The sequence below is a fragment of the Grampus griseus genome (assembly GCF_964374135.1).
Source record: "Grampus griseus genome assembly, chromosome: 9".
NCBI classification, from domain to species: domain Eukaryota; kingdom Metazoa; phylum Chordata; class Mammalia; order Artiodactyla; family Delphinidae; genus Grampus; species Grampus griseus.
In genome coordinates, this window is record NC_139003.1 from 80397799 (window position 1) to 80422308 (window position 24510).

Genomic DNA, 24510 nt, shown 5'->3' on the forward strand with positions numbered 1-24510 from the left:
ACACACAGACAGCTTGTTAACTCTATAATAAAAAATAACAAATACAAAATTGTAAGAAGTGTTGAAAGCAGTAACTGATAAGTGAATGAATAAGGAAGTGGTGTAGATAACACAGGCTTCGGGAAGAGAGGAGGGAGGCGCCATGAGGCTGGGGCAATTGGGAATGATCTGTAGGGGAAGAGGCTTGAGCAGAGCCCACGCCTCCACACTCCTGGGAATTTATTTGGGCACTTACAGCTCCAATAGGAGAGATTTTATGATGTGGCCAGGGAATCTCTCCGTCACTGAAAATGCCTAGGAACAATCCTGACAATGTCATCTCTAGAATCTGAAATGCAAGCAGTCTTTGAAATAAGTCCTTTATATTCTCTGGTGGCTTGAAATATGACTTAGGGTGATGGGCAACTAGACGACGCTTTTTTGTTTTCTACAGACTCCTTTATGGGTGATGGGGTAGGGCAGATAGAATAGTGGCAGACCTAACTGTTCTGAGTGTGTGTGTGTGTGTGTGTGTGTGTGTGTTAGGAGCATTCAGTTTGAAAGTTGTGTTTCTACATCTTTTCTGCTCCTCGTTTTTATTTTCTGTATTTCTGACCCCAATCTTTCATTTGAGTTATCCCCAGAAATTCAGATCCAGTGTGATACTCATGGGAATAAATCTGTTATATTCCATGAATTTAATGCCCTTAGCTTCTTTAGTATAAGAAAACTGGAATCTGTTTTCTAAATTCTAAAATCCAGCTACATGTTTAACCCGTTATGAAAATGCCTTATTTTCTCCTTTTTAGATGCTTTTGGTTAAGAGAGGTTTTCGTAGGGGTAAAGTGAAGCTACCTTGGTCAGCAGATACTATATACAATACATCTCTGAGACGGCTGTTAATCAAAAGGACAGGAAAACATAATTGTGTTAACTTTCTGGATTCTCTGCCTTGCATAATGATGTGAGAATTGCTTGGCATATTTCAGGACTTCTGAGCTCCCCCTGATGATGTCTGTCGGCTGATCTAATCAACAAACCCTGCAACTGTAGTAATTGTGTATCAGGTCCTTGTGATGAAACAAATGTTTCACAGTAAATTGCCAGAAGATTCAATTCTTCTGTATTCTGTGTGTATGTTTTTCTTGATTTGTTTTGTTTTTTGGATGTTTTGTTTATTGTGCTCTGTTTTTTACTAATTTTTTTAAACAACTATCTTATGAAAAACATTGCTGTGTAAGAAATTTGTAGTAAGGTGTTGCTGAATCTGAATTCTGTTACCTTTCATTTAGCTTTATTTATTTTTCCATCTGTTTATTTGATCTTCTAGTCCTGACTGCAGCCACCATAAATTCTCATTTGCAGAGATGGATGTAACAATGACTAAAGCATGGATCAAAGCTTAGAAGGGGTGTCTGTGTTTGTCTGTGGTGTGTGTGTGTGTGTGTGTGTGTGTGTGTATGCATGTGAGATGTCTTGATCCATTTGTTTATTTCTCTGGGGAATTCTCAAGCAATTAAGTCAACCTATTGCAAATAGAGCCCTCTCTGTACATTCTGATTTGATAGGAGAATGGGTAATTCCTGTTAATGACTAGTACATCTGTTCAATTATATTGTTTTGTATTGATGCTTAATTAGGTGTCAAGTTGGAAGAGAGGGAGAATGTGAAAGCATGATTCCCTTTTAAATGTCAGAAAGGCTTCCTAAATTACCTGTCTTTTTAACGTACACAGAACACTTTGACAGGCATTGTGTTCTTCTGACCTTAAAACATTTATACTGTCTTGGAGAAGTGTAATGTTCCCTAGGAAGTGAGCTGTATGTATTGCAACTGGTTTGCCTTGAATGTCACTCATGTCCAGTTTCTTGTGGAGTGACCCGTGTCAACCTTCAGCTGGCAACAGAAGGAGAGCTTCCCATCGATAATACATTTTTCGGTTAAATAGCTTTCTTTTCTCTGGGAGGGTTTTCTTTAGAAAATATTGTTCCAAATAAAATTGAGGCTATATTGTTTAAAAGTATAACTTGCTTTTTATCTAGATGTATTTAGATATAAGCAAATGAAAGACCAATTGCATATTTTTTTTAAATGATATGATCACACTGAATCTGTTTCTAGAATACAGATAGACTAATGCGTAGGCTTATTCAGTGAATAACAGCGAGTATTTATAAATATAACTCTTGAAAACAGAATGGGAAAAGATTTGTAGGAGAATGGAGAGTGACTAAGGAGCTAACTACATTATTGGGGAGTTATGAGTGCCACAGTATGGAAGCCTTTTAGCCGGCTTGTAGGTGTAATTTTCATTTTTTATTGATGTCCGTGGGTCAGTTGAGGTCAAAGATTATTACTCTTTACTGATAACTCATGCTGTGTCACAAGGCAATATGATGTGTTCTAATAAAAGTATGTATTATGTATGAGATCCTGTAACAATTAAAAAGGGGGAATTGACAGCACAGAAAATCAAGTTCTTAAAAAGGAATAGTTGAGGCTTGCTTGAGTAGAAGACTGATCTTGTTTAATCACCTAGTCTATCAGCATTTGGAGTGTTTCTTGTGGCTTTCCATAACAAAGGAGAAGGATGTTAATATGATATTCAAAAAATGAATAAAGCGTTGTTGATTGTAGTAACTTCAGTTAGAAGCCTCTTGTCAAAAGAAAAAGTTATGTGGGTTAAGGCAGTCTAGTAACAATCTGGCAATTTTCAAGTCTCTTCAGTTCTCTGTTTAATATTGTTCATATTAGTAATCCTTTTTTCTAACTATACCTTAAGATAGTAAAATATAAGAATATGTAAAGGAAACTGTAAGCCATCTCTAGATTCTAGACACAGTGGATAATATTTAATCATCCATTGTTGTAGGTTCTTTGCAAGTCCTCCCTTTCACACATTTTATCAATATTTAATGTTTTGTAAATAGTGCTCAGGATTCTTCTTTGTAAACTACATTCTAAATTTGGATAAGATTATTTTCTTTTATGTTTTAGGTAAGATTAGAAAATAAAAATCTACTTTCCATTATATATTGCCATAGTTTTATACAGAATGAAATTTTACCTTACTGAATTTATTTCTGTTTTCTTTGTATCAGTTCTGTAAGTTATTGCTTAGAGAACTAATCCATGCATATCTTAAATGCAGTGAGGAATCTCACACTAATTTCCAGAGAACTGGACAAATATTTTGAGGAATGACTGTGCTACAATTACACAGTAAGTTTGGAAATGCTATAATGAGATTACATAATATCTTAATCTTTATAGTTTATTTTTGTGTTAATATTTATTTGCTAAAATTTTTATTTTTGACAGTATTGGAGTAGAAGTTATATGTAAGTTAATGCTGTAACTGAGCATACTTTCTGTATTATATTGATGCAAAAATATGTATAATGATAATATATAAATCAAATAGCTGCAGTTTTTAAGCTTCTTACTAATTTGTTCAGCAAATAAAACTGAAGATCAGTTAATTTCATTTTCTTTTTCTAATAATAGAATGTTTCTTAGACATAGAAAAAATACTGAGGGGGATTTTAATAAAAGCATGAAAATGACAAACAGTTGTATAACATTCTAGGCCTGTACTCTTGTAATGAAATTGCACATTAAGCATCTCATAGAATTTCATTATAATGAAAGTTATTTTTTAATCTTCTCTAGAACAAGTGATTTTCTAGTGGGGCTCTGTGTAAAGGGCACAGTTATTTCAATGTTGTAACTTAGAGTTACAAGTACTGGATGCAGAGGAAGTTAGAGTCAGATTGACCAGTTAGCGGGCTACTGCAACAGTCCATACACTAGAGGGAAAAGTCCCTAAAAGCAGTGACAGTGAGAATGGAAAGGAGGAAGGGATGGCAAAGAGTTACTCATGTAATAGAATTAACATTAATTCACTAAACATTTAATGAGTTCCTACTGTGTGTCAAGTTCCTACTATGGTCATTTTGATTGTTGCCATGAGGATAAGAGTGAGCTTGGCAAACAAATAATTACTATGAAATTCAATACCATTGTGATATTGTAAGTAAATTGAATGATATCCGGAGAGATCTGCTGAGAGGTAAGTATTTGCGTTTGGTCTTTAAAGGATGATTGGAAATTTTCTAGGAGAAGGATTTCAAGGAATAGATGATTCCAGCAGAGAAAGTAGAATGTGAAGAGTTTGTACATTAGGATAAAGAAGAGTACGTGTTGTTGTCAGTAACATGCCACACTGAAATTATTTCAGATTTGTGAATTTTTATACAAAATGATGTTAAGATGAACTCATGTTATTCTGGAGTGAGAATGATATAAAGATCATTTTTTTTTTTTTTTAAATTTCATTTATTTATTTATTTTTGGCTGTGCTGGGTCTTCTTTTCTGTGCGTGGGCTTTCTCTAGTTGCGGCGAGCGGGGGCCACTCTTCATCGCGGTGCGCGGGCCTCTCACTGCCGTGGCCTCTCTTGTTGCGGAGCACAAGCTCCAGATGCGCAGGCTCAGTAGTTGTGGCTCACGGGCCCAGCCGCTCCACAGCATGTGGGATCTTCCCGGACCGGGGCACGAACCCATGTCCCCTGCATTGACAGGCAGACTCTCAACCACTGCGCCACCAGGGAAGCCCAAGGATCATTGTTACGTGCAGCAAAAGAAGAGAAAATATTGTTAGAAGTTAGGATTGGAAATATAGGAGGTGCCAGTTTATGGAAGCTTCTCATAAAACATTAAAATGTAACTTACTGGGACGTACTTGGAAATTTGTGAACAGGGAGTGAAATGATACGTTCTAGTTATTCTGAGTAACAAATTCATAGGGCTTTAATTTGTTGTTGTTATTGTTGAATAATAGAATGCCAATCCTTAAGCAGCTACCTAGGGAAATGAGGCTGGATTAAAGAATTTGTAGAATATGTAAAATAACACATTCCTTGGAATTAATAGTCTCTAACAGTTTAAAAGAAAATAAAGTGGTTTGTTGATTTGTTTAAAGTCTAAAAATGCAGAAATAGAGATATTCTGTTTCCACTTTAATTTCAGATTCTGCTTTTGGCTGTGAATGAGATATCAGCTATGGTGTCATTACTTTCCCACTTCATAGAACTTAATAAGCCTTTAAAAGTAATTTTAGCCATCAGCAAAGCCAGACAATGTTAAATAGTAACCTCAGTGTATTTCTACACAATTTGTGTAGCTGCTTTTCTCTGAAGAATGTAAACATTTACTCCAGTATGCCAGTACTTCAACTTCATAGGGAAAGACCTTTAATAATCCCTTGGGTTGAAGTTTCTGCAGATGATGCGGAATCTTCCCATCATCAAAGCATTCGAAGTCTATGTAGCTGGGCAAATTGGCAGTGGTATGAAGTGCTGGATCAAAGCTGGTGGAGGTGGACAGTGCCCCAAAATTGTTAGCTCTGATTGCATTGCCATTGCTGATGCAGTGGCTTCATCCCTGTTGGATTGTCTAATTTTTGCTCTAGGGAAACAATGTTCCCTTTATTTTTCTCATTCCAAAATGACCTGACATAATTTTATAGACATTTTGTATGAAAATTCAGACATTTGAAATGTAAATTTTTCCCCACATGACTTTAATAGAAAGTGTATGGTCTCTGTGTCAGCCCAGATTATGTTTATCTATTCTCCATTCCATTAATTAAGAAAAAAAGAGAAGTTACTGGATTTAAGACCATGCTTTCCCAGTTGAGCCTGTTTACCATGCCTTGTGCATAAATGTGGATATCCCATTTTGGCCATTCTCCTTGCTTTCCCCCAAAGAGTGGTTCATTTTTTAATTTAATATTTTATTAATACTTTCTTGGGCAACTATTTTATCCCAGTGCAAAGCTAAGCGCTTTGGATTTCAGATGAGAACGACCTTCTCTTGTGTTGTTTACATTTTACTAGAGGAAAGAGGCTGAAAACAAGTAAGTAGACGAATATCATAATTGCAGAGTCGTGAGTGTCCTGAAGAAACAATAAGGGCCTGATGTGAAGGACAGGAGGCAGGGCAAAGAGATGGATTTAGCTAGTGTGGGCAGGCATGTGTCTGTGAGGTGTTGACCTTTGCCCTGGGGTTTAAAGGAATGAGAAGACGTGGAAGGGAAATACGGTAGGCAGAAGAAAGAGTAGGCAAGAACATGCTATTCAGTGGTGGTGTCAAATTCTGGAGTGGCAAGTTCAAGATCTACATCTCTTACATCTCTGCTGTAGCAAGGAGTGGTCTAGGAGAAGGGTTGGCTCAGGAGTTATTTGCCATTTGGGTTCATTTTCCCTTTTGAGGGTCTATGTGCTAAAGATTCTCCAATTCATTAGCTGAAATGTTAGGGAGCAAAACCCCCAGCCAGGGTTATAGAGATCAACCAAGACCACCTCCCCATAGTAGCTTGACTACCCAAATCTTGCGTCACCCACTATGTGCAGTAGAAAATAACATGTATGGTCATACAACTCAAAAAATATGATTTCAGCCCTTCTTTAAACCTTTCCTTATTAGCCACTTAGAACTCCTGAAGAGAATGTGAAAGATGGCGGCCTAAGGTGTAGAAGTAGCAGATGCTACAGCTCTTCAGTATTTAGTGCAATAAAGTTGTGTTTCATGGAAATGTTCAAATATAAGTATAGGTAAAATGTGGAGATGCACAAATATGAGCTACATTTCTCTGCAGGGAGCCAACCTAATGACTGCTGTAAACAGATCACCATTTATTGATGTGTCATTGATCTACACAGTAAAAATCAGTGTTATTCAAATCCATTGTCCACACTGAAAAGATGTGTACTTGAACTGTAAAGATAAGTGAACATTATTTTTCCTAACAATAAATTGAACATAAACAAAAAATTTCATACAAATAAACATAGTCTTAAAAGAGATTTGGTTTCACAATTCCATGTGAAATAGAGCAAAGCAATCATATGTTCCATTATAACTGGATTAAAAAGGCTGTATCATTTTAGTTTATAGGACTGTTAATTGTATATCTTAAAAGTTTCAATGATTATTTGAACGATAGTAAATAGTGCATTGTTTAAAGTTTTTGGTAATGAGTCAAAAATTTTCAGATGTGCAAAAGTAAATTTTCATCTTTTTAGGAGAAACTCCACATTATTTTTTAGAAATATGCATTTATTTTTAGTCTCCTTTCTTTTTCTATACTCTCCTCCTCACTCCTCCCAACTTCCATGTGTCCCTCTTCCTCGCTCCTTTCCTTGAGTTCTTTTCCTTTGGGGCCATTGAATCTCTTTCAATTCCTTCTGCTTCATTTTTCTTCATTTAATCTTATATACTACCAGGCAGCTGTGTTATAAATTCAGGGAGAGTTGGTTAATCAGGAACATGTTATTTCCCCTGGGCTTCCCAGCTCTGTGCACTCCTCTGGATTTTTCTGATGAAGAGGAGAGATATTGTGATGGGCATAATGGAGTCTCTTCCATTAATTCTGTTGCCTGCCCATTCGTCCCGTAAACTTCCCCTTCTGTCAAATCAGAAGAGTGAACATAGAGAACAAGACCAGCTTGGCTGGAAATGAGAACACCTTTACCATAATCCTGAGAGAGGTGTTTGCTTTAGATGGAAAATATATACACTGTTCTTGAATTTATCCAAAGATATTTCCATGGCCTGTCTGAGAAATCCAGCAGGAAGAATCTGATAGAGAGTCAAGAATAAGGTTCTAATTTGTGCCTTGGCATTAATATAAAGATAAGTATATTTACTTCTTAAACTTTAGTTGTTTAAAAGAAATAGGAAAACCAAATTAACTTCCCATTGTAGTGGCATTTTGCATGATGCACTTTGTGATCTCAGAGTAAAAAATTATATACAGAGTAGAGTTCTTTAAACAAACCTTCATGGCCGTCTCTCTCATGGCCTAGTTGGGGCTTTTAGCAGCTCCCTTTGTATCCACAGGTAGACAAGAACACAGGAGTTCTATAGATAGGTCCTTAACCACGTTTTGAAATTGTTGGGCTACTCCTTTGATCCAAAATTATGTGCTGTTTTTGGCTTTTGCTCTATCCTTGTCTCTAGTTGCTCTTCTCTTCCTAGAGCTCTCTACTCTTCTTATCTAGCCTCTTTGAACTGTTATTTCTGTGGGCAACTTCTTTGGTTCTTGGTTCCAGCTTTCCTTTTGGACACTTGTGTTGGAGCGTCTTTATATCCATAGTCCAAAGAACCTGGGTGAAACCAGACCCAGTCCGCTTCTAAACCCCAAACCAAGTTCTAGAACTTACCATTTGGCCAGAAAAAATACTAAACTTACATGGGATATTTATTAATCATTATCACCTGTTTTGCCCTTAGTTGCTGATTGTACCTCTTTTTTTTTTTTTTAATAGCAGGGAGAAGACATAAATTCTCACTTTGCCCTTTACATGCATATATTTTTATTCACTCTTTTCATTTTGTTTAAATCTTAGTGTAAGCACAGACAAAAATAGGGCAGTCAGATGGCCACAACTAAGTCAGCTGCATCCATTGTTTTCTGCTAGGCATTAGGAATTGGATGTCCGAGACGCTTCTAATTTTTTCTGAAAGTTTTATAATTTTACTTGTAAATTCCACAGTGTTAATGATCATTAAAAAGCAATATAGAAATGTTATAAAAGGTAGATCTTATTTTAGATAGTTGCCTAATAATTTATAAGATAAATATACCACAATTTCTTTTGCACCAGAAGAACTTTCTAACAGTTTTGCCTCCATACAAAAAGATTGTTAGTAAGATAATGAACAGCTACCCCAGGAAGTATTCGGAGAATTGGCATGATAATTTTTTATGGGTAATGTATATGGAAAGCTTCCATTAAGTAGGAAAGTGGACTGCAAGCCTGAGGTATATGCAGATTCTAGGACTAAAATAATGTTTATTACATGCATTAATTGGATAAATAACTTCAGTTAAAGATTCATTTGCAAGGGGCTTCCCTGGTGGCGCAGTGGTTGAGAGTCCGTCTGCCGATGCAGGGGACACGGGTTCGTACCCCGGTCCGCGAAGAGCTGCGGAGCGGCTGGGCCCGTGAGCCGTGGCCGCTGAGCCTGTGCGTCTGGAGCCTATGCTCCGCAACGGGAGAGGGCACAACAGTGAGAGGCCCGCGTACCACAGAAAAAAAAAAAAAAAAAAAGATTCATTTGCAGGATGTTCAAAGGTGATGTAAATGCCTGTGAAGCTACTTTTTCCCTGCTGTGATCAAGAGATAGGAGAACATGATGTGGAACTTGGAGGCAATACACCATGGATAGTTGAAAAGACAGTTCTCCAGATAGCAAGAGATGCAGCATTGGGCTTTTTCTTTTCCTATACTACAGTGACCTAGAACTGATAGCGTGAATTCTAATGGAGTGCTTGCCCTCAAATTCCTTTGTATTTTCTGAGTAGCCATAAGGGAGTCCATTCAGCCTCTCTTTTACAGAAGGAACATTTTGAGGGAAAATATACAGGATGTCAGGCCTGTGGGAGGCTGCTGAGTCACATATGATTCACAGATCTGGCTTCAGAAATCTTTCGATTTTCACATTACTAAACGGGGTGGTCTGTTTTAAAACTGCTTGTTGAAATCCACATTGGGGTGTGCTCTAAATGGAGCATGAGGAATGTGACCGAATGACTATTAATGAAAAAAAAATTAGAAGCCTGCAACAGTTCATTCGGAATGTTGATGTTTAATTCATGTTGCTGGCTGCTTTGTGATTCCTTCCTGTTCCGTAAAGACGATGAGTTCTGTGGGCTTGCCGTCTTACAGTTGGCCCCTCGAGCCGAAGTCCTGTCTTCTTTTCATCAGGGCTTGTGAAATGCTTCATACCTGTTTCTAAAATGACCGAATGAGATCAGTTTCTAAGCCTTTCCTTCTGACTGCAGAAGAATTATTTCAAATGTGGAAGATACAAATAACAGCACAAATGAGTCTTTCTGTGAAGAGATCGACCATTGTATTTTAAAATGCTTATTTCATATTTATAGAAATAGTTTACATTCCAGTAATCATCTTGTCATTTGTTTCATGGTAAAGGAAAATAACCTAAGACTTTTGATTTTTATTTTTTTTGTTATGAATTGTGAATTATCTGATATTAAAGATTTATTTTAACTAGAATAATGTTTTTAGTTTGTATTTAAAATGGACTTCTAAGTAACTATATATACATGAATCATGCTTTACAGTGTATTTTTATTAAAAAATTTTTTTTTTTTTTTAAATTTTGGCCAAGCCACGCAGCTAGCGGGATCTCAGTTCCCTGACCAGGGATCGAACCTGGGCCACGGCAGTGACAGCGCTGAATCCTAACCACTAGACCACCAGGGAACTCCCTACAGTGTTTTTTAAATTTACTAAATGCATGACATAGAAGCTTCAATTGGATTTAGCTAAAGTGCAAACTTTTTCTCCCTGATATTTTTTTCTTTTTAATTGCCTAGATTTCGGTCTATTTTTCCACATATAATACATCAAAGGTCATGATTTTATAATGTTGTTATTTAAACATTAGCAATTATGACATAATTTAGAAAATTAATTCAAATAAAAGTTTGAAATTGTGACCAAAAAATTGAAAATGATTTCTTTTCCTGTAGTACTTCAACATTTATATAAACTTCTCACCAATGGCTGACAGTCTTTGCAAGGAGTTATTTGACAGTGCTAAAAATTGTAATATTTCCACCATTTGGTAAGCATAAACTCATTTTAAAACACAGTTATTGTTAAGTTCACTATGTTAATGGAGAAAAAACTATTTGATTAAAAACAGTGGTTTAGCTTTGTGTTTCTGTTGAGCAGATCAGGAAGGGGAGCTGGCTCTAATTCCTATCCAAGAAGCAATCTTTTGCTTGGATTACTTAGTGCGCTCAGACCATTGGAGGGGAGCACAAGGGCAGTGAACATGCTGCTCAGGCAGAGCGTCAAAGAGAACCACATGTCTGTGCGGACAAAAAGGTTGAAAGCAATTAAATTGTAATGTATTTTATATTTGAAAAGACCTTTCCTATTTTTCTAGAATCCTGTGGTTAATACTAAAAGGAATAAAAATGTTACAGAATGGGTACTTTTAAGATGTTCCTTTCTGACGGTCTTCAGAGAGAGTTACTGTTTTTCTAATTTGCGAGTTAACACGTTCGCATGGATGGCTTTTTGATCGATAAATAAGCTCTGTCCTGGAATAGCTATCAGACAAACTATACTATGAGCTATCTTTAAAATGAGCACCATACAAGTCGGTCTGGGCCCAGACTTTTATATTCTTGCATTTGTTTGTGTATTTGAACCTGCGTTATGAACACAAGGCCAACCGAAAGAGTCATATTTTCCATTCATAGTTGAAGGATTAAATGTTGCTTCCAGAATATTTTATATTTAAAAACACATCAGGGCTGACTCTACATCTGACCTGCTACTCTGTGTCAAATCTGTGTGCCGTGTTGTGTATAGTATGAAAGTCAGTGGCTGTGTACCTAATGCTGGGGATGCCATGATGTTATGTTAATGAAAGCAGCAAATTCATGGTTTTGTAAATACAGCAACTAGTGCTTGTTTATTTGATAATCTGGATGAAAACTTAATTTGAGGAAAAATTGTAGCATTAAATAATCATGTGCATATTTCTTTTAAGGAAGAAAACACCTGGATTTTCTCAGTTGCAGTATTTAAATCCTTATTTTCTAACTATAACTTTCCTCTTGCTGTGTAAAAATAAGACTTCGGTAATTGTCATTTTCTCTATTTACATCAGTGAAACAGACTTATAACCCAGGCCTATGAAAGTGTATAAAATAGAAAACACAAGACATTTGTAAGTTAGGATGAGAGGAGTGTTGGGGGTAATCTGGTGGTTTAATGATGAGAGCAAGCCATGTTTCAGATCATATTGATTAGCATTTATTAAGATGGTAGACTCTATTGGCTTCTAAGGGCAAATGCTCAGCTCTGCCACTTACTAATTCTGTGACCTTCGGCAAGTAATTTAACCTCTCTATGCCTCAGTTTCCTCAGTCTGTAAAGTGAGATTCATAATAGTATCTGCCTCATAGAATTTTTGTGAGAATTAGAGTTTTTTCACATAACATGTTTGGAACAGTTGTTGGCACATAGATGTGAGATAGATGCTATCTCTTGTTTATTGAGCATCTAATATATGTCCAGAAATGTGCTAGATATTCTCAGAATACTGAACTGGAAGCCGTGACCCATCCACTCAAGGAAAGCAAGTATTGTTAGGAAAAAATAATACTAACGTAAGACAGTATATCAACGTGTGTGATGTTTTGTAGGACAGGCTATATCTATTTTAGGAGCTTAGAAAAAAAATTTCTGAGCACTTGAGGACTTGCCCAGAAGAAGGAACTGAAGTACAGACTTGAAAAATGATTTTCAAGCCCTGAAGAGACTTAAGAGAGGTCATTTCAGGCTAGTGGAAAACGTGATTAAATAACATGACAAAACTGACATGTTTGTGAAACACTTAAACTGGCCTGACTGCAGATACCAATCTATGTAGGGAAGTAGATGGGGCATTTAAGTCAGAATCCAAACATAATAAGCATTGAGGATTTTGCAGTATTGGAAATATTATGGATGTACAATTAATAATTCAGAGAAGAAAGGAATGAGGAAAATTTGATCATGACATTAAGTAATATTTACATGCTTGAATTAGACAAAAATATGTTTTGTGAACTATCAGCAATGGCAGAGAAAAAATAAGGTAAACAATGAAAGAGAAGATCCTCAAGAAAATGAATGGAAGTTATGTAATGTGCAATTAGAAATTCAAACCATTTGGTTCATAGAAACACCAGCAGCAGATTGTGTGGCCATTTGGGACACCTCCCTTGGCACCAGGCTGGAGGGACAATGCTGCAGGTTGTAACTAACGGTGATGTGGACCTAAAAAACAAAGCTCTCCAGGCCTCCAGGGAGCAGATCCCTTGTATGAGAACCCTCCCCCAGTCTAGCTAATCCAGGGAACTACATTAACATCAGCCCTAAAGTGTATATTGCTCATTTGTTGTCTTGGAAGCTGGCAGCAAATTGCTGCAGCTGAGACAAAAAAAATTAACTAAATAAAGAAACAACGAAAATGCTGGGATAAAACAAAAATCAATCCGAGATGGTGGGAAAGGCAGATCTCATGAAGAATCTTTGGTCTTTGAGAATTATGACTATGTATATTTGTAAAGCAGATCAGACACACACACACACACACACACACACACACACACACACACACACGCGACAGTGAAAAGCAAACAGAAAATGAAGGCAGAGGAACACGAACAGCATAAGAATCCGATTTTTAGTGATAAAACCTTTTTTCTTCTTCTCTCGAGTACTTTACCTTTCCACCCTGATTAGCATGATCACATCCCTTTCTGCATTTCTTTCAGGACTGACTCTAGACACAAATGGAATACTAAAGCATTTCACAAGTCTAAACAGCTTTCTAAAAACAGCAGCAGTGTTATTGAAAATGGTTTAAATCGAGAATAATTTCAGGAGCTAACGTAACTGGCATGACAGCCATCTCACAAGCAGTTTTAGATTTACTGTAGATACCAAGTGTTCCTTTCACTCACACACACACGCACACACGCACACACACACAGTATTTTTCATGATAGAGTTACCCATGTTATAAGAAATGCATATTTAGCAAAATAGTGTGTCTAGGTTATCTAAATCTTTGGCTTACTTATGTTATTTTTTACCCAACTATAAGAACACTGTGGGTGGTTTATTATATAACAAAAAAGGGAGCAGTTTGGCATTGATGGGATATTTATAGCAAGTGGAACGGTTTTGAAATACATGGTCTTATTACTTCAAATTTATTAATAACTATTTATATATCAACACAATTGAAATGGTCAGTTTGTTAGGTCTTGTGATATTTTTATTTTTTCCCAGGTCCACAGGGCAGAACTATGTCTCTGATTTCCTTGGGTTAAAAATAAAATTATTTCTTAAAAATAGTGGCATAGGCAGAGAATTGCTTTAGGACAAGGGCCCCAAAGGGTACAGGCTTCTCCCTCTCCCTCTCCTCCTCTCATTCCCATACTATTCCAGCTCTTTTCCATTCCCATTTCTTTTCTGTGTATCTCCTATTATTAAAAAAAATTGTTTTTAATTAATTTTTATTGGAGTATAGATGATTTACAATGTTATTTACTGCTGTACAGCAAAGTGAATCAGTTATACATATACGTATATCCACTCTCTTTTAGATTCTCTTCCCATATAGGTCATTACAGGGTATTGAGTAGAGTTCCTTGTGCTATACAGTAGGTTCTTATGTAGAAAACAAACTTATGGTTACCAAGGGGGAAAGGGGGAGTGGAATGGATAAATTGGGAGATTGGCATTGACATATACACACTACTATATTCCTTTTTTGCTCTAGTCTCTATGATAATTGCTAGTGGGATAATTCAAGATGGATGTGGAAGGAACATGTCTGTTTTAATACTCTCTTCTTACTAATAGCAGGAAGTTCACACATTCTATTTTTTTTTTTTTTTTTTTGCGGTACGCGGGCCTCTCACTGTTGCGGCCTCTCCCGTTGCGGAGCACAGACTCCGGACGCGCAGGCTCAGCGGCCATGGCTACCAGGCCCAGCCGCTCCGCCGCATGTGGGATCTTCCCGGACCGGGGCACGAACCCGCGTCCCCTGCATCGGCAGGCGGACTCTCAACCACTGCGCCACCAGGGAAGCCCCACACATTCTTTTTTGACAGAGGACTTACTACATGAGATATAGGAAGGAAGGACAGTCTTTGTAGGACCTATTGTAATATTTCTTAGCTATCACTTTGGCTCCATTATGATAACCAGTAAAAAGGCAAATTCTCTCTGTAGCATTTAAAACAATTAAATAGATAACTATGCAGACTTGACACTTTGTACTCAACTGCTGCACTTTACAATAGATGAGACGGTGTAATTTGTGGTGTTCTCAATTTGATGTTCCTCAAATGCATGCAAAATGAAATGGATTACCATCTCTCTTTCTTTCTTCTTCTTCTTTTTAAAATAGTTTCCTAAACTATGCAATACTCTTTTGAAAGCCATCTTACAGGCAAATCTAACCTCAAAAGGAACAATATTGGGCTTCCCTGGTGGCGCAGTGGTTGAGAGTCTGCCTGCCGATGCAGGGGACACGGGTTCGTGCCCCGGTCCGGGAAGATTCCACATGCCGCGGAGCGGCTGAGCCCGTGAGCCATGGCCGCTGAGCCTGCGCGTCCGGAGCCTGTGCTCCGTAACGGGAGAGGCCACAACAATGAGAGGCCCGCGTACCGCAGAAAAAAAAAAAAAAAAAGGAACAATAGTAATTGCATGGCGAGTATTCTTCTCTCAAATTTAGTGAAAACTTGAGTATTTTATATTATTTGCCTTTAGAATTTGGGCTATTTCTGTACAGTAAAGTGAAGTAAAAGATATAAAAGATTATCTCAACTACTCAATAAAATATTTGCATTTGCCTCAATTTTTAGAGATCTCATATAGAATTCTCCAAAGTACACTGAGCCGGCAGACATCATCAAACAGTTGGGAACATATACTGCTATTTGACTCTGTACTGAGTTATTGTAGAGGTAGAGAAGGATTACAAGACTTCATTTTTTTCCTATGAAATTCAATGTCCACTTGAGAGATTTAGAATTACAAGGTGTGCGTTATACAGATTTTAAAAAATTTCTTTAAAGTATTAAGTCGCATTTAAGAGTTCTTCTACTTGTTGAAAAGTGGGTGCTGTTTATAGATGCATGGGTCCAGCAGTTCATTTTTTTCTGATGTGGATTTTGGAGGGAAGAGGAAATTTAGTAAGTAAATTATTTACACTGCATGCATTAAGTAAAGATAATTGGGCGTTTTAAAAAACAATACTGCAATTACATTTTATTTCAATACATTTTTCTATTTCTTCAGTAAATATCTGTGTGCCTACTATATGCAAGGCACTGTAATATTGAGGATTCAGTGATGAATGAGAGTAAAAGTATATCCATCTAATCATGAAAGGCTACAGAAAAATAAACACAAACCACAATTAAAGCGCTTTGGAATTTAGTGGATAGAAGAGGACATTTTTAGTTTGGGAGCCTGTGAAGGTGACATTAGAGTAGTTGAGAAATTTATTCACAATGGAGGTGGAGGATTAATTTCAGGGAGAGGGGTTATAGAGCCAAAGCAGAATGTGGAAAAGGACAGTCGACACACATGGAAATGTGTGAGGTTGGTGGAAGTAAAATGGCTTAGAAAATTGGAAGCTACAAGGCTGGGCTGTTAAACTTCTCTCAACTTGAAGTTTTCTCATCTATGAAAAGTGAGCACTAGTTTTTCTGATGACTGAATGGGAGAGTGAATGTTAAATACCTTTGGCAAAAAGTTTGGCATGAAATAAGGTCTCAGTGCATTCAGCTCTCAGGTATGTACTGGGAAAAACACTGAGATACTATTATTTTACAAAGGATTGAAGGAGGGATATGATGAAGAAATTGATGGCATGGACCATCATGGATGACTGAGGAGATGGTTTGCCAACAAGAAGAAGGAACACAGAGGGTTAGTGCTATGGGCAGGGAAGATTTTTATAGATATTTTGAAAAAGAAGGCTGGAAAATCAAAAGGGAGTGATCTAGAAAACTGTAGTTAAGGCAGAAATGGAGCTCAAATGTAGGAATTATGTATGTACAGGTGACAATTGCAGTCATGAGATATTGACGTTTTGGGATTGTAGGAGCTTAGAGAAACACAGGGTTTCAAAAGGCAGTGGAAAATTGGGAGACGGGAGAGAGCAGAGAGATAGGAAGTAGCTTTGTTGCATGCGTTGACTGCATACCCAGTCTCTGGAGCTTCTCATCATTCTTCTCTATGAATACCATGCATTCGTACTCTCCTGACTATATCATGCTCAAGTCAGGGAGTTACATTTCTAACAAGCAGAGTAAGTATGTTCCTGACATCACAAGTTGGAAAATCCAGAGCATATTCTCATGGAAACAGTGTACCTGTTAGTCCAGTTCTGTTGTATCTATATAACCCGATATACATTGATTCAACTTTTTTTGAGCTGCTCAGATTTTGTAATATTTATTTATTTCTTTCTGAGAGCAATCCATTTTATTTCAGTGATTTTTAGAATTTTTTCTTTTAGAAATTATATTTTTATTCAAGTGATTTAAATGTGGGATATATGTTCAGGCCACTTTCTTCATTTAGTCTTCCAGAATATTCTTTTATGAGATTATTAGCCTACAAACCCCCAAAATGATGAGAAATTTGAAATTTGGCAATACAGTGTTTTCACATTTTCCTAGAAATATTGTAATAGCATTTTTGGTTCCATAAGAAAAATGTTTAGAAAATAAGTGTTGTGTATAAATATAATACTGTAACATTTTAATGAATATTTTTGGTAGTCTTTGTTATTTAGAATTAGTAGAGATCTTAAAGTTTTCAGGCCCTTCAGTTCACTTTTCCTTGTCCATCTTTCCCACCTGCTGGTATCTGCCCCATATTCATCTGAATGCCTTTTTTCTCCCATCTCACCCTCTTTAGCCTAGTACTGGTGGAGAAATTCACACAGTCATGCTGATTAGTACTGATGAAAACTGGTGACCCCCAGTATAGGGCTTGTCCTTAAATACTCTCCAGTCATTGTTCTTTTGAAATGTCCAACTTTTCTTTTCAACTACCCTACCTTAATACCTCCTGCCTATCTCTGAACCGATGACTCTGTCTACTTTATTACAAAAAAGAAAAAAAATAGAGACGAATAAGTAGAACTGTCTCCAGTTTTTGATCGAGTTGTTGTAGCTATTTTCATTTACTTAAAACCGTTTACGTTTTCCCTTCGATCTCCCTGGAAGAAGTAACCTACTTTCCAGCCATGGATTAGGATTCTCCTGTATTCTGCTTATTTCTTCACTCATCCTTCACTCGATCATGTTTGGAATATAGAGGGTGAGCAAGAAAAAGCTGAAGGAATCTAGAGTCTTTTGAAGGCCCTTGCCCTGTCAGTAAGTTGCATGTTCTCTCCTGAGATTTCTCTGTGATGTCTCCTCTCCGTGCCTTTCTCCTTTTGCATGGAACCATGCCTATATCTCTCCGATTAAAAAGCAAAAAGGAGCACTCACTCCTTGTTGTCCCTTTTTTCCTAGGTTCCACACTTCTCTCACTGTCCTCACATAAGATAGATAAATTTCTCTCACCTTGTTTGATGACTCTCTCTGGATATTCTTACCTTCCCTGGCTTTTGTGATACCATTGTTCTTGGATTCCCTTCTTTCTTGCCACTACTCAGATTCCCGTCTCTTTTTTCAGTGTTATTTTCCAGAGTTCTAGCTGCTGTGTATTTTCTTTCTCCCTTTATAAACTCTCCTTTGGGAGTCATACACTGATTTACCTTTGTCCTTGGAAACTACCTGATCTTTAAATGCTATGGAAACTTCTGAGAGCTTCAAATCTATGTATATTCAGTTGCCTAGTGGGTTTCTATACGTGAATCTTTCAAAAACATCTCTACCTGAACCAATAAAAACGAACTCATCAATACCCCTCTAAGTCGTTCTTCCTCTTATACTTTCTCTAACAGAATGTCCTGTCATTGTCTAACTGAAGAACTCCATGAGTCATCTGCAAATCCTTTCTCCCATTCACTATTTAAATCTAGTAGTACGTGAAATCCTGTCATCCATCCTTCAGAGTTTTGTTGAGCTGGTTTCTTCTACTTGGTCTCCCTTTTGTTTCCCTCTCTACTCTACTAGCTACTACTGAGCTAGTTTGAACCCTCATTTCTTCCATCTTATCTAGCCCCTCCCTCCTCACTCTTTGTTCTCCCTCTAAGCCACCATCCACTTGGCTATCAGAGAAATTATTTTATCATGTTCATATACCCTTAATCTTGTTACTCGCTAACTTCACATTTTCCATTATTTCTCCATTATTTTGAGGATACAATATAAATGCTTCAGAATGTTATTTAAGACCCTGGGTCTGGCCAACTATTTGCCAGAATTTCTTCCTGACCATTCCTGCCCCCATTCCATACATTTGATGAACAACCTTGGACTCTGGCCATACAGACTACTTGTGGTTGCTGACAATGCCACGTTTTAAATTCCCCCTGCCTTCGTTGTTTCTTCCTTCCCTTCTCGATTTTCTTAAATTCCACTTGTCCTTCAAATCTCACTTTAAGTAGCTACTAGTCGAAAGCCTCCTCTATCCACCTCCCCACACAACTATCTAATAAACTTTAAGTGACTCTTCTGATTCCTGAAGCATGTCCTAGAGATGGGATTCAGGATGGGCTAAATATGGTTACATAGCCTATTGAATATTTTAAGCTGAAGGCGTTGGGGAATTGGCATCTGCAGGCAGGACTTTGTGACCTTCCCCTCATGTGAGCGTTGCTTCCCTATACCTGGGAGAAAGGAGCATCCTTATCTCTGAAGACATGGGGCAGAAAGAGAAATGTGAATGAATGGTCTCTGTTAAGTTTCCCCCAGTTTGCTATACTTAGCTCATATTCTTTGTCCCATCACATCTTTCTGTTCTTCATCAAACCTAGCATAAAGACACTCAGGTTTAACCATTTTTTGGGGGGGGGAAGGTCTTCATTTCCTTATGAAGCCTTCCGTGTCATATAAAACTTGAATCAATTTGTATGCATTTCACTTATTAGTCTGTCTTTTGTTACAGGTTCTCAGTCAAGAATTTAGAAAGGTAGAAGAAAAGATACTTTTCCTCCCCTACACCACCTTATTCTTGTTCTCTTCTGCCTCTTTCCTGTCAGACCCAGTTTTAAGCGTAACCAAACTGTAACGCATATATCTTTCGTTTCTGCCTTGCCAGCTTTTAGTATCTTCTCCAGCAGATACTAGTTCTTGTCGAGTGGGCTGACAAAGAAGAAACAACAAATTCTTCCTCATGGAGTGCTATGTTCATTTCTTATTATCTGAAAAGACTATATATCCTCTGTAACTTTCTCCAAAATATTATAGTGCCTTCTGGAGACATTTAATAAAATAGTGCTTAGTGATTATGCATATGTGGTTGACAATTTACCTAGAAAGAGAAAGACTGATAGAGAATTTGCCCATATGAATATTTTCCCTTATGTAATTTTTCACTTTCATGATCAGTGAGATCTTCGCTTATTTCCTAGCCATTATAATCTTCTAATTCCAGGTTTGAAAGGCAGAGTGCTTATGTATTTTAAGAAAACCAGGTAATACCTCATGTCTATAAAAAATAATCTTTGTTCCTATACTATGTGTTTTTTTTTTTTTTTTTTTTGTGATATGTGGGCCTATCACTGAGACCAGTCTTTGTCCCACTGACAAGCTGTTAAGAACATAGTATAGGGGGCTTCCCTGGTGGCGCAGTGGTTGAGAGTCCGCCTGCCGATGCAGGGGACACGGGTTTGTGTCCCGGTCCGGGAAGATCCCACATGCCGCGGAGTGGCTGGGCCCATGAGCCATGGCCGCTGGGCCTGCGCGTCCGGAGCCTGTGCTCCGCAACGGGAGAGGCCACAACAGTGAGAGGCCCGCGTACCGCAAAAAAAAAAAAAAAAAAAGAAAAGGCTGACAGTCGGGAGCCAGGGGGCTCAGTTCAGGGTGAATGCTCACTGGATAGAGCCAGCGCCGCGGTGGGGAAACCGGCTTCAGTCCTTGAATTACAGCTTGCTCTCTTATGACAGAAGAGTTACCTGTTTAAAAAATTTTTTTATTGAAGTGTAGTTGATTTACAATGTTGTGTTAATTTCTGCCGTACAGTGAGGTGACTCAGTTATATATATCCTTTTTCATATTCTTTTACATTATGGTTTATCACAGGACACTGAATACAGTTCCCTGTGCTATACAGTAGGACCTCGCTGTCTATCCATCCTGTATAGTATAATAGTTTGCACCTGCTAATCCCGAACTTCCAATCCTTCTCTCCCCCCACCTCCACTCCCCCTTGGCAGCCACAAGTCTGTTCTCTATGCCTTTGAGTCTGTTTCTATATTGTAGATATGTTCATTTGAGAGTTTATGTTCACTGTCAAATGAACATATCTAAGAGTTACCTTTTAAATGTATAAATTATTTGTATGCTACTGCAGTATACTGAAACTAAATAAATCACAATGTCAATAAAGAAAAAAGGGAAAACATTTAGTATTTATAAAATCCAAAGAACAGAATAAATAAGCAATGATAGATACACATACCATATATATGTAGAGAGAAGTTCAAATTCAAATACAAATCATTTCCTATCGTTCTTATTAGTGTTTTCTTATATTTGCATGGACAGAAAAGAACACACACTTTAGGTCTTTTTGAAACATGAGGATGAATAAATGAAATATATGAAGGGATTGCAAATTAAATTTAATTTATTAGAATGGGGAAAATTGTGTGGTATTTGGTAATCTCTAATGACAGGAAAAATAAGATAGACCATCAGTTTAGAATTTTCTAAAATGTTCTGACATCCATAGTTTGTATTTTAAGATCTCCATTACATTAAAGTATATACAGTTGTCCCTTGAACAACATGGGTTTAAACTTCGTGAGTCTATTTATAGTAGATTGTTTTCCAGTTAATGTACAGTACTACATGATCCATCATTGGTTTAATCTGTGGATGCCAAACCGCGGATGTGGAGGGCTGACTGTAAAGTTACTTGCGGATTTTCAGCTGCCTGGGGCTTTGCACTCCTAACCCCCCACATTGTTCAAGGCTCACCTTTACATGAAAAGGATTTGAACTGGAACCTTCACTCATAATTTTAATGCTCAAAACCATTTCTTTAAAACTTAAGCCTTGATCCAGTAATTCCAAATCTAAGAGTCTAGCTAAGGAAATGAAATACTTTTAAGCTTAATGTGTACTGAGATATTTGTTGCAGTGAAATTTTTAGCAGTCAAAGCTGATGACATTCTAGTTATCTTTTGAAAAAGGACGATGGTCAAGTATATTATGGGATTTAGAGATAAGGGAATATTAAGTGGCCATTAAAGTACAGCGTTTATGAAATATCTGTAATGACATGGAAGGGTATTTATCATGTGACTGATGGAAAAAAAGATATGTGAATTTTACATAATATGTGCTTGACCTTGTGAAAGAATTTTAAAAGACTTGAAGGGAATACATCAAAATGTTAAGTGATTATCCTTGGGTATTGGAATTATAAGAAATTTAAAAATATTTGTCATTTTCTGGCAGTTTTCAAATAGTCTACATTTAGCACACCCTTAGTATTATATTACGAAGGCTTGTAAGCTAACGGATAAAGTTTAGTTTAGAATATTCCATTCAGTAACCTGTTTTTAATGGAATTTTCGTAAAAATTAAGCAAACGTTTACCCTCATTTGTCATTTTTCTCTTTTTGAGTTGGGGATATTTTAGCATCCTAAGAGGTTGACCCCTAAAGGTTCATTGGTTTTGTCACTTAAAAGTGGGCTGGGGGGGTGGGTAGGTACAGTAGGAGCTAGGAAGGAGGAGAAAGACTTAAAGGTAATTTAATGAATTATCTGCGGATAATCTTTGCATATAGAATGTCAGTCTGTGGCCTTATTTTGTGAGAGATCTGATAGAACATTCTCTTCTCTGATTTCTGCAGCATCAAGTCATGGGTGGATAAGATGCAGGAAGACCTTGTCACCCTGGCAAAAACTGCAAGTGGAGTCAATCAGCTTGTTGATGTGAGTAAAGTCTCCCAAAACTTACTAATCATTTCTTTAATTTGCATGCAGTTCTTTCCTCTAAGAAACTGTCTTTCTATATTATAAATAGGACAATTTTTCATGTGAATCTGATAGTGAAATTCTGAGAGGGACTTTTGGTGCTGCCAGTTACTGCCATCCCTAATAATTAGTGAGGTGTTCTCACTGCACTTTACAGTTTATATACAGCCTTCCCTTACATGAGTTCATATGATGTATAGTCATCCCTAAAATTCAAATTGGGGTGTCCTGTTTCCTCCCATCTTCAGAGGATATTAGGATCTTTTGTATAGTGGTGACTTTAAACCCTGTGAGGGAGTCTTTTGAATATCCTCAGTGGGAACATATCTTCATTCTTTGAGGGTAGATTTTATTTTCAAAAGCGGTTTACAATGTTTATAGCCATGCCTAGAGGCTCGAGTGAATCACTGAGATGGGTCGTACAGACTTTTGTGCAAGGAAAGGAGACACTATAAAAGATTGTTTTTCTTATGATTTATGAAATGACTATGAATGTCACTCTAAAATGATTTTTGATAATAATAGCAACATGTAAATATTTGTGTAACATCTTAAATAGATCGTTTTCCTTGGGTAAGAGCATGTACATGTATAGCTTCCGTAAGATTTATTAAATTTTAAGCATCATTTCTTTAGAGTCTCACTGCTTTCATTTCAGTGTAAGTAATCTAACAATTTGAAAGTACCTTCATCTTGTGTTGTTAGTGATGCAGTGAGGTGTTTTGTTTTCCAAAAATGTGGTGGATCAATGAGGTGAAATGGTATAAAAGTGGTTTCATGTATGATCTGTGAATATTTATTATATGAATATTTATATATGAATATTCCTCTCTGGGAGAAACTAGAATGAATGGTTACCCTGTGTATTAATAGGAATTCATAAAGAAACCTTACTAAGCATATACTTCAAAATATTATTCCAGAATCTCTTCATAACACAGTTATAGGTTTCAAACCGAGTATATGTTGAGTAAATTTCAATATTTATGAGATGACATAAGGAATATATTTTGAAATGAAAAGTGTTCTTTGTGAATAACAATGATCGAATTAATTCTAATGAACAGTTATTGAGCACACAGCATGTCCCAGGCACTGTGCAGGCTACCAGGGGTTGACAGAGACACAGTTCCTCTCCTCAGAGAACTGACATGCTAGTAATCAAAATCTCCATTTTTGAAGGTGCAAAGATGCCTGAAGGCTACTGTTAGCTGATGTTTGGGATCTGCAGTGATTCACTGTGGGAAAATAAATTAGAATATGAAAGTGTGTAGGGTAAAAAGTAAGCCTCTATGAAAGTGATGGCATTTGTGGAATGAGAAAAAAAGAAAAGAGAATTGACAGATTCTGGTTAAAAGTTATGTAACTCTTTTTATTGACAGATTGAAATTAAAAGTAAACTGCTTTTGGGAGCTCTTCTTTACTCCTCAGTGTTTTATCAGCCTCAAAAACCACTTTCTTGGCTGACCTCTTTTTTTACTTTTGGTGTTAATATGTGAACCCTCTCTTGCCAAATCTACTTTTTTCAATGAATCCTTAAGAAAAAAGTCTCACCTGATGTCCATTATGCTTTATGAGTTGTAGATGACTAAGAAGAGCGTAAATATTGATGCATGAGTAAATGGCCTTGTGTAAATTAGGATAACAAAATAGAATGGACAGGATGGAAGAAAATCCCCACAATGCTGCTTTTATGAGGCATTGTACCTCATTACAGTGATAGAAAAAATACAAATAAAAGAATTATATGTATGTAACAAGGGAGGGAAAGAGGAATTTACTGTTGGAAGAAGAATTTAAGTAT

General features: G+C 37.0%; 1 protein-coding gene across 6 annotated transcripts in view; it reads left to right on the forward strand.

The window, feature by feature from the left end:
* Positions 1-24510, forward strand: part of CACNA2D1 (calcium voltage-gated channel auxiliary subunit alpha2delta 1) — a 512068-nt gene that overhangs the window by 64699 nt on the left and 422859 nt on the right. For 5 of the 6 annotated variants that reach the window (XM_082661685.1, XM_082661687.1, XM_082661688.1 and 2 more), the window contains one exon: positions 22583-22664. In XM_082661685.1, the coding sequence (XP_082517811.1) occupies positions 22583-22664 (82 nt within the window). Of the gene's footprint in view, positions 1-3130; positions 3202-22582; positions 22665-24510 lie in introns of all 6 variants that reach the window. The other variant, XM_082661690.1, reaches the window with a different exon arrangement.